This window comes from Pleuronectes platessa, chromosome 13, assembly GCF_947347685.1.
Source record: "Pleuronectes platessa chromosome 13, fPlePla1.1, whole genome shotgun sequence".
NCBI classification, from domain to species: domain Eukaryota; kingdom Metazoa; phylum Chordata; class Actinopteri; order Pleuronectiformes; family Pleuronectidae; genus Pleuronectes; species Pleuronectes platessa.
Window position 1 is genome coordinate 13,911,814 of NC_070638.1, and position 15,712 is coordinate 13,927,525.

At 43.8% G+C, this 15,712-nt stretch overlaps 1 protein-coding gene across 1 annotated transcript in view; it reads right to left on the reverse strand.

Annotated features, from left to right (window-relative positions):
• LOC128455041 (receptor-type tyrosine-protein phosphatase S) overlaps nt 1-4,703 on the reverse strand; it is a 63,350-nt gene extending 58,647 nt beyond the window's left edge. The window contains exons 1-2 of the mRNA XM_053438669.1: nt 4,559-4,703; nt 635-780 (exon numbers count right to left, since the gene is read on the reverse strand). Coding sequence (XP_053294644.1) covers nt 635-780; nt 4,559-4,703 — 291 coding nt within the window. The remainder of the gene's footprint in view (nt 1-634; nt 781-4,558) is intronic.
• Between the last annotated feature and the right edge of the window lie 11,009 nt (nt 4,704-15,712).

A 15,712-nucleotide genomic window follows, 5' to 3' on the forward strand; every position in this document is an offset into this window, starting at 1 on the left:
AGGGTGTGCGAGAGATCACATGAATCATAATAGTCATAAATGTGCTTAATTGACCAATCCCCATGATTCTGTTACTAGTCCGATATTAGTGGTTGTCAATCTAGCTGTCGGTATTTTAACTATTACAACATGTGTTGTTATGGTAGTTTTAAAGTGGAAAAAGTAAGTGGGACACAAGACCACTTTTTTAAAACAATCATATTTTCACTGCCCTTTGTCCTGAAGACAGGGGGAGCAAATGTAAAAAATGTCCCACATTACCCCGCTCTCTCCTACTAGTTATGAGGGGGGTGCAATTTGGTGCAGTTCCAAATAAAGATCCTGATCTTGTGGATTTATTCATGGTTTCCTAAGGGGACTGTTGGGCCTTGGCAGAAGTATGTGCTCTACTGACTGTCAAGTCTGTTCTAGTTTTCACATGTATTTCACAAAATGTAAAAAAAAATCTTTAAGAATCAAGGTTTTAGCACATCTGGATAAAAAAACAATTACTAATTTAGCAAGTTATGGGCTAGACATAGTAATTCGTATTATATAAATACATGTATTAATATATCTGTATTACTGGATATATATGTCTGTTTTTGTCATGCTGCTACAGTAGGAGTTGACGGCTGTGCACTGTGACAACCACCTCGATACGCTGAGAGTTGACCTTCTTGCCCTTCTTGTTCCAGTAGACGGCAGGCTTGGGATTGCCGGAAGCCTGGCACACAAATGATGCCACACCCCCTGACACTCCGATCTGGTCGGTGGGAATCTTGGTGAACTTTGGGGCAGCTGAGAGACAGAGAGGGGAAGTGATGGGAAAGGACAGAGAAAAATAATCAAAATACAAGCATGAAAATTGACACCCTTATACCGAGAGGATATCAACCTGCAATAGCCCCCCCCCCCCCCCCCCCCCCCCCCCCCCCCCCCATGCTGACCACACCCCATTTCCCTGTCAGGGACTGGTCAGACTGACTCGTGTTCTGATGGCTGTGGGCTGTGCTTACTTCCTGGGTATCATCTAGAGGACACGCTGAAGGACTTCCTGTGGGTCATAAATAAAAGATGGGGTTGGGGCTTCATAGGAACATCTCTCTCTCTCTCCTCTCTCTCTCTCTCTCTCTCTCTCTCTCTCTCTCTCTCTCTCTCTCTCTCTCTCTCTCTCTCTCTCTCTCTCTCTCTCTCTCTCTCTCTCTCTCTCTCTCTCTCTCTCTCTCTCTCTCTCTCTCTCTCTCTCTCTCTCTCTGTCCGTCTCTATGAGTCTCTGTATTTCTCTATTTGCCTCCTCCAGGGTGGACCACCCTGGTCCTGCTCGCAGCACAGGCTGTCATGACACATGAGTGTTTCACAGGTAGGAGAAGTGTTGGCTGCAGATTCACAGCACATAACTGGTTTAAATGTATTAATACCAAAGGTGTCATTTTTCTGCCTGCACACTCTAACATCTATGTGGGGATTTGCACTTGCAGATTCTGACGATCTTCCCATTATTTTAATATACAATGAATATATCAACATTGTTAATTTCCCATCTCGAGGGGAACGCATTCTACTCTGCGTCTGACGTCAGGTGTACAAGTGCGGCAGTTGCCCTGTGTAAGAAAACAGCAATTTCCAAAGTCCAATATTGAGCCCACAGAAGTGAACCTATATTTTTCACAGTGGCTGAGACAGATCAATCTCACAACTTCATGCACCCACCCCTCTGCTATCTGTCTGTGGCCTGTTGCCATGGTGCCCAGCTTAACTCCTCCTCAGCCACAGAATAGCTGCGATCCATCTGGGTGAAGTCAGGATGACCCTTCCCATAGCAACCTGGATCCCTCCTCCCACTTCCCCCTATGTCTGGGTGGGTGAGGTCCTGCTGTGTTGATTCACTTGCACTTTGAAGACTGAACAGTAACAAAAAGGAGAGAGAGACGAGGAAAACAAATTGCCTATCAAATAATCACTAGCAAATTCTAAAGTCTGTTTGCACCTCCTCCCCATTCCTGCTGCTTCCACTGGTTAACAGCTGCACAGACCCCATTCCACTTTCTGCACCGTGGCTTGACAGTAACTGGGGAAACACTGTGTCAAAAGAGAACTCCTGTGCCTGCTGCACTGTGGTGTGCCTCTTAAAGACCCACTCTGAATGTCATAAATAAAGTGGTTTCATTTTATGCTTGTCATAATCCTCCACAGAAAGAAGCAAAAAAAATGGTACAGAATAGTCAATCAGAGCAAATTTATACTTCCCATTTTTTGGGCTCAAGAGCAGCATATTTCCTGCCTGGTAGACTCTTAGAGAGGCAGACAGAGAATAGAGCAAATTGAGCTTTTCCCCCGCAAACAATATGAGAATATGAACGATCCAGAAGCCCTCAAATGAAAGAAAGAGCGTAGCTAGCTTCTCCTGGCTGTGGGATTCTGAATAAATTCTGTCTGCTTCTTCGTGAACATGGGTTTCAGTGGCTTTACGTTGAGTCCAAAACTTTTTTTTCTGTGTTCTCTTAAATGCGCCACAACGCCAGTCTTCGTGTTAAACTGACCCCACTGGCAGTGTTACAACTTAAGCCTCTTGTGAAAGCCAGGGAAAAGCCCTGCAAGGCACCGACTCTGAGTGGATTTGCACTGAACAGAAACTTGTTATCATCCGAAGGGTTCGAGAGAGCCTCCTGGAAAATGAGGGAGTAATGGGGAGCTCTGTTTCTTTAATGGTGGGTTTCACCGGACCACGCGGGGTCTGTAGCATTGATCTCCCACTTGTCTGTTTTTAATGAAACCGATGTGTAACCTGTAATCATCCAACTGACTGACTGCTGCTGCACTCTCAGCTTTGACTGACTGGCTGTGTGATAGTGTGGTGAGCGTGTCATGTGAAAGAGAAGCATTCTGAACCCTGAGGTTTGCTTCAGGTCAGGCTAAAGAAACACGAGTTTAATTTGTCCTTTCGGAAAAAGTTCTTGTGGGGGAAATTAGTGTAAGTGCATTACATTCTGCCTCGAAAGAATTTACTTTTGGCAAAGATATTAAGTGCAACCAGCTGTGGTCTGACACGCCTTTGAGCCACTTTTAATAATGCATCTCTTCCTGTTTGTGTGTGTTCACTGTCAGATCTGTTTACATCTCTCGGCCAAATTTGTGCAACTGAAATCATCTGTGATACAAAGATAATGGCAGAGTTGTGGGAGCATGTGGGGGTGCATGCAGGAGGAAAGATTGTGTGCCAGAAATCTTAAGAATTTAAAGATTCATGACCTCATTTTTCTGGTTCTGCTTTTGTTTGTGTTTAGTTTAGCATCGAGCTCACCTTTAAGGATTTTTTGTCCCCTGCTTTAATCTCAACTTTTTTTTGCCTTAATAAAAAGTAATTTAGAAATAATTTGCCAAAAGCATTTACTGTCGAGATGACATTTTATTTCCTATTAATTCCTGTAAATCTTCACTCCCCTGTAACGCTCCTGTTTCCGTGTGCATTAATCATTGAACTCTTTCATCTTAGCAGGAGAAACTGTGAATATGATGAATGTTTGAAACAAAAATTCTGCAAGGATACAACTCCCATTAGGGAAGAAATTACGAAACACATTCATCTCTGGTGAAGGGAAAATTTGAATAGTCAATTTTGGAGTAGATTTTAAACCTATCACCTGCTACACATTGTGCATGGAAGAAAAGAAAGCAACTCCGTTGGATTTTTTGTCTGTTTTCTTTACTGTGGCCGGAGTGAAATGGAAAAGGAGGCATTATTTGTTTTGCATAGATACACAGCAGGAGGTCGAGCGGCAGAGATCTTCAATCCCAGCACATTTCAACAGAAAGTTGTTGAGTAATTCGACCTCTTCAATGACTTGATGATATTTCAAATATTACGTAAATCTTCTCAAAAGAACGTGGCCTCAATTTGGTTACATGAATGGAAAATGTAAAATACATCAGACAATTCCCAGTTTCTAACAGCGGGAAGTGCTATCTGCACCTCTAGCCTATATCACGCATTCAGAAATATTTACAGAGAAATGACAGCTGAGTGTGTCTGGGCATGTGCGTGTGTGTGTGTGTGTGTGTGTATGTGTGTAAGTGTGTGTGTGTGTGTGGTTTTTTGCCGCTGAGGTAGGAGATCTGTGTAAATGTTGTAATCAAGGAGATGATGAGGAACATGCTGATGGGACTTCTCCACTTAGCAAAACATATTAACAACGCCACGGTCCAGACCTGACATAATGACAGGCCTGGATGCACACACACACACACACAGACACACACAGACACACACACACACACACACACACCCACACACACAGACACACACATTGTCACATGTATTCACACCTTTGTACAACACATCTACTGCTGACAATAAACCAGCTGTCATGCAAAAGAAAAGAGAGAGAGAAGAAAGGAAACAAAGAGAAACTGATTTATAAATGATTTAGATACTCCGCCATAACAGATATCTAGATGGATGGATAGATAGATAGATAGATAGATAGATAGATAGATAGATAGATAGATAGATAGATAGATAGATAGATGGATAGATGGATAGATGGATAGATGGATAGATAGATAGATAGACACCTACCCAATGGTCCACAGACGCTGCTCAGGGGGCTGGTTATCAGGATCATCGACAGCAGCAGCATACACAGGGGAGAGGGGCTAAGGCTGAGCCCCAGGATAGGCCTCCTGGACTGGGCCAGAGCGCCACCTGTCCTGGGCAGAGGCATGGCAGGCACCGCTGTGGGCGGGTCGGAGATGACGGACACTCAGGTAGGGCTCCTCTCAACAGGGATAGGCACTCTGCAGACACAGAGAAAAAAAGCATGAAGGTCAGCTGATACGAAAGAAAGCCACATTTCCTTCCATCCCTCTGATTCATCGTTCTTTATTTAGAGTGGCTGCTGAAATGTCAATGCACCATGAGGGGGAGACGGGAACACATACAACGATCCATACAGATGTGGAGGATGTGTCCTAATGAAGAAAATTAAAAGACAAATTCATGCTAATGCAGGATTAAGTCTTTTGATTTAGCCGGCGCACTTCTAACTTGGGATTAGCAGCTCAAGTAGGGCAGCTCTGACTGAACTAATACCAGAACAATAGAGCCACTGCTCAACAACTAAGACGAGAAACAGACCAAAATAGTTTTCAGCGCACCGCCTCTGTATTAATAAGTCTCCTTTTCTAGCGAGCCGTGAAATGAGCTGCAACGATACATTTTTAAGAGGTTATTTTTTTCTTCTTTTCTTTTTTTTTTTTCCTATTCTCAGACATCCTAATAATTTCCGTTTCAGCTCTGGCCTGATTCCTTCCCAGCGTTCAGTATTTCGCTGCTCTGGTGGCACATAAAAGTGTTAATGCAATAAGAGTGCGGCGGAGTGATGAAAAACACTAAGACAAAGAGGATTGAGGGGTCGGCGGGAGACGCGGCTGAATTCAATAACAGCGAATGTATCAGAAATTGCGCTTTTAATAGATATTCACCCTCCAGTTAATCCCTCGCCTCGGGGGAGGGGGGGGGGGGGCAAAGAGGGGGGGAGGGGGGAGGTGGGGGAGGTGGGTCTCCATCAGTGTTTTTGCTCTCTTTCCTCAAGTCATTGGCACATGTGGACGTCGGAACATAATTCAGCTCTGTCTGCTTACAGAGATTTAGACAAGCTGTGCAGAAGCGCCCTGTCTGGGAGTCAATAACTCCTCAGTGCTATCGAGTTGTGCCGACCCCCCCGCCCCACCCCCTCGGCCCGATGTGTCGGAGCGCAGGTGGGGAGGCCCAATGAGAAAGGCGCCTTTGTTAACCTGTCCATAATTCAAACTCACGCACGTCTCCGGGCACAGGATAACATGTAGGCTCTCGGAGGGAGACACAGAACGTATTGACAGGTGCCGGCGCTCAATGCGATCGCCACATAAATATGCGGGAAAACGCCCGTGAGCGCACGCGTGGCCTGACACCCCCGATGCCCTGGCAGCAGTGGAGCGGCGGAGATTAGGCCAAACGCTCGGCCGACTTTACTAAATGAAAGAGGCATTTCTGGTGAGCTACATATTCAAAGACTCCTCCGACCACTTATTGAGCTAATGACCTGCTCAAACACATTACTGTCTGCCAGCCCCTACCCTAAAAATAGCTCATCTGAAAAACATGCCTGTCTATCTGATCCAGGCTTCTTTCTCTCTCCTCGCCGCTCTGCCCTCGTCTTATCTGAGGACGCGTAATAGACGTCGAATAGAAAAGCTTTCAGCGTCCCCTTTTTCAATTGAACAATGCGATAAGAAAAATCTGATCAGCGCTCATTCAAAAACCATTGGCAGCATGTTAAGTAAATTCTCCTCTTACGGAAACTCAATTTGCCGCCGTTAATCTAACTAGGGCTACTGCTCTGCGTGGAGCCACACAGCCACTGAAACATTAGGCTCTGCTCCTAGTGTGTTGCAGCGTCTGCTTCCTCCGTCCTGCGAGCTGGATTCACCGAGGCCTCCATATCTCCCTGTGACCTCGGTCTAACCCTTTCTCTCATTCTCAGTTTATCCGGCCCTCCCCTGTTTTTCACCTGCTGACAGTGCCCTCTCTGCCCCACCTCTACTCGACTCTTCTCATCCTCCACCTAATCCTTAATCTTACCCTCATCTCACTCCTGCATTAGTCTCCCTATTCCTCGAAATCTCCTCTTCTTTCATCTCCTTCCTCCCCTCTCCTCTCCATTCCACTTTCCTCCTCGTCTCCCTCGTTAACCTCTCCTCTCTCGACGCCATCTTTTCTCCGTGGCGCCCTATCATTCATCTCCACCTCCGTCTACTCTCACTCTAAAACGCTGCTTGTATCCAAAATCCTCTTCCTCTCCCCAGCTGCCCTGCACCGGCTGCTCCAGCTGTTGCTGGTCCATTGACACAGTTCAAACAAAAGGGCTTAGAGCATCCTACAGCTGTGAACGCCGAGGGACCGAGCCAAAACAGACGCACAGAGGCGGCAGCGGTACACCAGCTAGGCCAGTCTGGGCATGTCTGTGCTCGTGCTATTGACGTCCCTCTTCTCACGACATGTAGATTGCAACCAGCCATGCACTTTGCTTGTCAGGGGGAAGAATGGAATTAAAAGGTGATCATGGACTGATGGCACCGGGGCTATTCTCATGACTCAGGCCTACAAAGCCCCCTCGCAGATATCACAACCTGCTCTCCCTAATCATCTGGCTCAGCATCCAGAGAGAAGACAGCAGGCGCTGGTCTTATTACCTTTTCACCGCGACAACACAGATGGTCAGCCAGACAGAAAGATTGATGGGGATATACGCGCTATTTATTGCGGGGAAGCAGATAATGACACCATAGCTCAGGTGGTGAAATGTACACCGGTTATTGTGTTCCATCAGGATGATGAAATAACGTTGTTTAGGTGGCACCTAACCTGCCCCTGCTGAGCCGGGGCCCTCGGAAGATGACATGCTTTGTTTTTCTCACCTATCACTGACACAACCCCCTCCTCGCACACACACATTTTTACCCATGATGCCTTTTGCCACAAGTGGATTGAGATGGTCTCACAAGGCCTGTCGTCATGACAACCAGCTCTGAGCGCTCCCCGAAAGATCAGATCTGTTTCCTGCGGCACCGTGCTAGCAGAGAGATAGCACACCTGATAGGAGCTTGAGCTCTTCCTCTTTCTTTTAGTTTTATTCGGAGCGAGTATCTAGGTATTGCATGAGTGTCAGGAAGCTTGGAAAAAACACAGATGCTATTTTTGGGGGTGGATTATTGAAGGATTGTTTTTTTTTTACAAATGTTCAATGCACCACAAAACTTTTTAGGGGCTTGAACCATCCATTGTTACTCACCGGTGATTCTAAACTCGCGATCTGCGCTAATATTTTTCAAAGAACAAAAATAACCTTGTCTTGAATTATGCATGGTTTTGTGCGACAACTTGGAGCAGAAAAGTTTGGAGTGGGAGCTGTGTACTAGTCGGATGCAAGAAGAGGATGGGACTGATATTACCTCATGTTTTCTATGACCCTGCACCCTGTAGGCAAATGATGCTCACAAATGCATGCACACCCACAGGACCGACCACACACACACACACACACACACACACACACACACACACACACAAACACACACACAAAACGCAAATAAAAATGACAGATGGCAAAGCATCATGGGGGAGATTGGCACTCACTCGCTCACACTTCCCTTCAGTCTCTCCTAGACACGCAGCCCACAGACACACAAATATGTGGACACACACAAGCGCACACACATAAACGCGCACACGTTGAGGATCAGAGGCGCAGGATGAAGCGCGGCTTACTGCAGGCATGAGCTGCGCCGCCCTGGTTACATTTTTAGCAGTGGAAATAAAATATCTGAGGCTCCTCTCTAACAAGAAAACACACCTGTCACTCAATGACGGTGATTCTTTGCCATGAATATAAATGAATGTAGAGACTCGGGAGTCTCAGGTAAATCTCTGTGAGACTTGCCTAATGCTGGAGGATGTTGAAACCAGGCATCCCAGTGCTACACACCTCCAAACAGTGGGACACGATGGGAAATATTGACGAATAGCAATACAATTTCCAACCAGAGGTGACCATTTTCATCACTGGTGAGGATTCATAAATAAGGTTTCCACAAGAATTTCACTTGTGGAACTTCTTAAGGCAAATGTGACTCATGGAGACAGTAAAGTCCCACCAAACCTGGAGAAACAAAAGGAAAATCTGAAAAGGGTATTATTGATAATGTGATGTTCTATTCAAGCAGTGTACTGCTGGAATAAAATGAAGTCAATGACATGGATTCTATTATTATTCAACATTCAATTATTTATCCTGACTATTTAAATTTCAGTTCACGTCACTTAATATTTTATCTGTTGAGGGACTGTTGTTTAGACAAAAAAGGCATCTCAAAACATCACTCTGGTTAATTGTGGTTGCATTTTATATTCTTGAATAATTCAAAATTAAATAAAATAACGAGTGAAATGACTTATCAAACTTTCAATTATTAATTAAGTAAAAAAAAAAGGGAAATTTACTATATCATCATTTTAACAAACTGTTTCCTTATTAAATCATAAATCGCCCCGTTCTTAACTAAGTCTGTTTTAGGTACTTTGTTGTTTTCACATTGCCATCTTGGCCTGGTCTCTTCAATTCAAGTTATATATATAATAATAATCTTGCAAAATGATCTACTGCTTTATTAAACTCAGAAAATAATAATTTGTATGCTTATGTTTTATAAAAATTTAAAATTTGTCTCATGTTTGAAAATACAAAAGTACTTTGATTACATCTTGGATTCATTATTTTTATTTCTTTGTTCCTCCAGCCTCTGCGTTTTAGGCTACAACGGTCAATGATGCTAATTCTGTAATTGTGTTGACAATGTGCTGTAAGTGGATTTTTTATTTCCATATTGTAAAGATCTATGTTTTGACAGGTTTCTGTACAGTATGCATTCAACTGTGGAGTTTGTGTGTTTTCAAATCTCTCACAAGTGTATTTATCATACCCGTGTCACGTGAGCTTTAGTGGGGAAACGTGGTTTGCAGAAGATACTGAAATAATGATATCCAAAATATAATAATAGCTTTCTTGGGATGATGAAGAAACCGAATTAAAAATTTGTATCCACCCACTTCGTCTCTCTGGATTTCTCTGGCAGGGAGAATGGGTTTTGCTTGAGGACCCAATTTAATTAACTGATCACCTGCAGTTAAAAGGGTAGAAGACGCACACTAATAAGAATTCAAATACTAGAGTGTCAAACTTTTTCTTATGTAAGAGTTCAATTACCTCAACACTCATTTTAGTCACGTTTACAGCAACAACAACTTCCCCGTTCTCTGCCCCCTTCCGTCCAACCCAGGCCAACATCAAAGCATCAGTGAAATACACAGCAGCATGACTGTTATTTATGACGACTGAAGCTGTTAGATCACTGTTCCCCCCATTTTCTTATTCTGGATGTGCTTCAGGTTTTATGCTCGGCACAACTCCATCTCAAAGCCAAGACAACACATGGATTCATGAGGAGGAACAAAGGGAGGAAGGGAGAGCGAGAGAGAGAGAGAGAGAGAGAGAGAGAGAGAGAGAGAGAGAGAGAGAGAGAAGCGTGACTGAAACCGTCTCCTGGCCCGGTGCTAAAATAACCAAACTAACTTTCACTTTGACCTCAGTCTCTGCATGTCTAGGACAAAGCAGAGCTGTAGCAGCCTGACAATGGTGCGGTAAATGTACACCCACGCATCTTAAAGGGGCCCCAAGGTCGAGGAAAACCACAACAACAGGAGGAAAAAGGCATCGGGTAATGGATGCACCGGCTTCACGAGAGCCCGGCAACATCTGGACTGGCTCCGGGTAAGCAGGAAGTAAATTACCAAATGAAATAAAAGTACAAATAGAGCAGATTATCAGAAGGGGTCAGAACAAGGAGAAAACAAGTGTTTATGGGATTAGTGAAGCTGATCTGTTAACAGGAAGTTTTGTTAGTGCTGCAGGAATGAAACAGTAAATCTAACATTTTCCCTAAATGGAGATTAAGAGACTCAAAATACCTGTTGTTTATACCGTGTTGCTCAATAATAGTTTCATTACATTGAATAGCACAGGGCTATTCTTAACTTTTATTCCATCAACTGTTGCTCCTTCAATAAGTCATTAATGTAGCGTCTCTGAGTTTAACTAAGCTTCAAATGTTACACAATGGGATTTGAGTATTATATTGTGAAGGGATACCAAAGTATTACACAGCTGTAAAATATTTCTTTGAAACACAAGAGCCAACAGAGCCAAATAAACCTGCTTCAGCTGCAATAGAGTGTAACACTGGACGCTCACTTTGAGAACGCCTCTGGTTCCTGAAGGAAATTTCTCATTAATTCTTTCCATTGGCGTCTCAGGGAATCCTTGTAAAAATAGTTTTAAGTGTGGGGCCAGCTATGAGATGGCTCATGACCATAAAACATTTGATTTAGAGCGAAAAAGGACATTGGAAAAAAGAAAAAAGGGAACGGAACAAGTACATAGTTAAACTACGGGTGAGGGAACTGTGCATCCCATAAACCATTGCGAACACCCCATTTCCAGCGTCTGAGAATAAAAATGTGATATCATAAAGAGGTGTGGCTTCTTCAGGTGCAAATACCGTAATTTCAAAATCTCTTAGCTTGGGGTAAGTCTACCTTGAAGGGCTGATAATCAATTCAAAATCTCTATTCAGTAAATGAATGAAACTATGCTTTTTGAGCTCTTTAACTGCAGAATGTTTGGCACATTTAATATTTTTTTAAAATAAGGTAAAGAGTCGTGGCCTAAGAGTCACTGTGAATGTGCCCATGATGCTTTAATTTGTCCCGAATTTGCTTTAAAAGTGATCGATGTGCAACACTGATGGAGGAAAAACCTTGCAGCCTCCATTTCGACAATTTTCATGCTTTCAAATAAGTGGAGGGATTACTTGCTCCTCCATGAGCTGAGTCAAATTTTCAGCCCCTTAGGCGCATAAACCTCTTTCAAAGCCTTTAGGGAAATGCCAAAAACTGCGTCGTCATCTGGCTAAAACATCCCCGTTTTTTTTCTCAAACCTTCTTCTTGCAAAAACAAAAAATCGACACTTTGCAGAATCTCGCCTTGGAGGTGAAGGTTTTCACCCGACAACAGCAGAGGAACATGTGCAACACGGGGACACCTACACAGCCCTCACTCAACGCAAGCGACGGAACGCAGGGATCGCAAAACACCCAAACACATTTCGTCATTTCTCCCAGCGACCTCTGCCTCACTGCTGCCTGCTCTTCAGAGGCGGCCCGTCTTCTGTGCAGCGGCTCATTACGCAGGCTGATGGCTGAGTCCTTGTCAACTCACTGTCCAATTAGCATATCTAAGGCTGGCTCACATCTGAGAAACTGAATGTACATACTGATGTCGCCATAGCTGTGCAGATGCATGTACATCCCTACATCCCTAATTGTTAAACAGCTCTGACATGGAGGCATAAGGTAAATCAACCAATTACTAGAGCCAACACCAAAATCAAAATTGAAGCCACACAGTTGCCTCGTCACACACCCTTAGTACATCATTACTGATTTGATATGTTAATGTTTGCATTTATAAGGGCACAGTATGTGGAGAAAATTATTAGAAGAGGAGAAGAGAAAGGTATGAAAATATCCATTTATTTATCTTCACCATCATTTCTCAATAAAATGAATGACCAAGAGTCCATTGAGCAGAAAACACACACATACACACACACACACACACGCACACACACACGCACACGCACACACAGTGCCAGTCGAGACACACCGGCAGCCAATTAATGAGCTTCTCCTGGAGCAGGACTGAGGCTCCCTGACAACAGAGAGCACCTTCATCTTCCTGGACGTCACTGTCATCATCCCGGCCATCATCATATTTCAGTTGTGCTTCATTAATGAGACATGCCGGCCATTTTTTCCTCCCCTGTTTCAGCTGCTTAGCAAAACCTACACATCAGTCACTAGACATTTGCAGCGGATTGGAGGGCTTGTTGATAAGCTGACGGCGAGAGTGATAACAGTAGCCTGGAGAAACACAGCGCTTTGTTTTAATAACCCTGTATTGATCGTTCAGTCATATATCCAAATATCCAGCGGGGATGTTATTTATGTAAGATGCGTTGAAGGTCTCCAAATTGATTGTCTTTGTTACGGTTTACAGGATGAGTTTCGTCCTGTGAGAGCACACGACGTGCAGTTCACACAAACACACACCTGGTACATGTGTAGAGTTTCACCAGCACTGCTCTGTGCTGCTCACCATAACAAACTGCGTGCCGTAATCTTGAACGAAGCTTTTATTCATTCTTTGCTTATGTAAAATACCTCCGGTCCCTTTGGGGGCTGCTGGTGAATTTTCTGGAGACACACTGTTGTGTTTGCCCGGGATCCATCCCTCTCCTGTGTATTTGTGCTGCCATGGTATCACCTGTCTACTCTTGGTCACATGATACCTCGTCCACTGAGAGCTAATTATCCCACAACTGCAACACTGCTCTGCAACACCAGTTAGATCTTCCACAGAAAATTAACTCTGACTGTTTGTTATAGAAAGAAGAACAATTTCAATCACAAGACTGTGGCCAAGAAAGTCGAGTATTGATAACTCACTTGGTCACAAACTTAAGGAATTCATTATTCCATTGCAAGAGTGATTTCTGAGGCTCTGCATGCTGGTGAACAAATCCTATTTGTGTGGGGCACAGGCGACCAGTCTCTGCAGTTCTGTCACTAACCAGCCATTGCACGACTTCCTGATGGAGATGAGATTTGTGACGCCAAATGAATTTCTCCTTGAGGGACGATAAAGTTGTGAATGGAATTGAAAACAGGAGTAATGGGGTAGAAAAACTGCATTTGTCCTCCGTCCCATTGCAGGAATCAGACGCGGAGGGTGTCTCTGTATGCGAGGAGATAAAATGCTTGTCGAGGGTAACAGACTTGCGCATGGATGCTTCCCACCAATGACTGGCCATTACTTTCACCTCCCGACAAACAAATACTTCATCTAACCGGGCACCCTGTGCACTTCGGAGACAGAGTAATGATGAAATGCCACAAGCAAATGTGAGGCTGTATTCAGGAGCTGTGTCAACCACTCCCTGCATCTCCACAGACTGCACAATGTTCCCAGTGACCCCTGAGGGACACCAATCTTCTGGCTTTCAAGTTTTCTATCAGTGGGCTGTGATGGGAAAGAGCGGTAGGTTTCCTGGACGTCGTGTCTTCTCCGCCCTCTCGGTCCTTAGGAAGAGTTGATTCACTGATACAATACTGATGCTCTTTCACATGGCATTTGGAGTGATACCATATCTGTCTTTTCTTTGCTTTTGGGTGTGGATCACCTTTTTCAACGGGCCACTTTTAGATAGGGGGCCTTTGCATTCGGTCTGCTTGTGCTTTAGCATGTTGTAATGCTAACATTTACTAGTTAGCAATACACCCCATTTCCACAGTTTTGTTTAGTGTCTGTAATTTCCGTTTCATATACTTTAGTTCAAATGCATTTATTTTACAGACGACTAGAGACGCCGCTCGAGGAGAGGAATATAGCAACGAAGCAACCTCTATTTATAGTCTGTCAAATGAGCGGAAATAAGGTTTACATATCAAGTGAGAAAATGTATCTGTATTGTAAGATTAAAGGACATTTTTCATGTGGAATATATGTACATCAGTGTATCTATTGATATAAACAAATAAATTAATGTATATGAATGTGATAATGACATTCAACCGTGGGTAATTTTTTGAAACAAAACTACATTAACTGAATATGTTTAATTTAAATATACAATCACACAGTTTTACTATCGACAATGTAAAACAACTGAACTAAATGGAGTAGCCTCGCAACACATCAGAGATCCCTGAGGTTGCCGGAGGAATCCATACGCTTCCAGGTGTCTTGCATATACACACTTTCCGCTATGTGGAAATGTGGTGTCAAACACAAGTAGCCTACAGTTTATGATGATGGGACTAGTTTTGCAGGTATTTATCCACATTTGAGAGTATTTTATCGGGTAAATTAAAATGTTTAAGTTCAACAGTACATTAAAATGTCACGCAATGCACGTTTGTATAACACAGGTCTTAATAGCCCTGGATTGATAATAAGAGCTATTATAAATATGTACATGACAAGAACATAGATACAATTTTGTTGTCAGCATTATCATTCAAATGTATTCTTCTCATGAATAAAGCAATTCAATTAATTAAAAATCTTCTTATATTATGTTTTGCAAGGTCTTAAAACTACTTAAGCACATTTCCGGTGGAAAATGAATTCATCTAATCCTCTATGTGCGCACTAAAGTGGAGTTTTAGTGGGGATGTAAATACTCATCAAGTGCTAGGAGTTACATAGAATATTCTCGAGCCTTTATTATCAGCGGACTGTTCCCCTCATAGTAGATGCTGCCCACTCTCCCTCCAACTTCTGATTAGGTAGTTTGTCTCGTGCTTTGTCAGCCATCTTGTCAGTCAGCCCTATCCTCCTAATGACTCCTGTCAGTCAGGGATGTAACTGTCAAACCCAATCAATAGCTACACTTCCTCCTCCCATGATTGGATAATGAGCTGTGTACATCAACATGTTAAGCCATTTTCAGTGTGATCGTCAGCAGAAGGAAAAGCTCAACGCTTTTTTCCTCGTTTCAGTCCACCGAAAAATTTCCGCAGAGGAGAGATTCTGTAAAAGTTTGGAGGAGGACAAAAGAATGAGTCGGCGGATGAGGGTTGACCAGAGGACAGCGACGGGGGAAGCGATGCCCTCCTTTGCATTCGTGAGGAGAGGGGGGCTGGAGCGCGGGGGGGGGGGGGGGGGGGGGGGGGCACGGCGGAGATGTCTTCAGATGTGGCAGTTGTGATGAAAAGAGAGGCGAACGACTGAAGACAAGAGGTGGGGAAGAAAGGAAGCGAAGAGAGGTAGTGGAGGAGTGTGCATTATTCATCCCTGCTGACACATCAGAATCTCTGATTCATCATCTGCAGAAGGGCATCAGTCAAGTCACAACCTATCTCTTAGCCTTCACTCACATGCACGCACGCAAACACTGACACATGACGGACACACACACACACACACGCTCAAATGAGCTGGCTGAGAAAAGGATAATTATAGGTCTGGTTGGCTACAGGGATCTTTAATAACAGACTCTGCACAGGTAGTTTCCA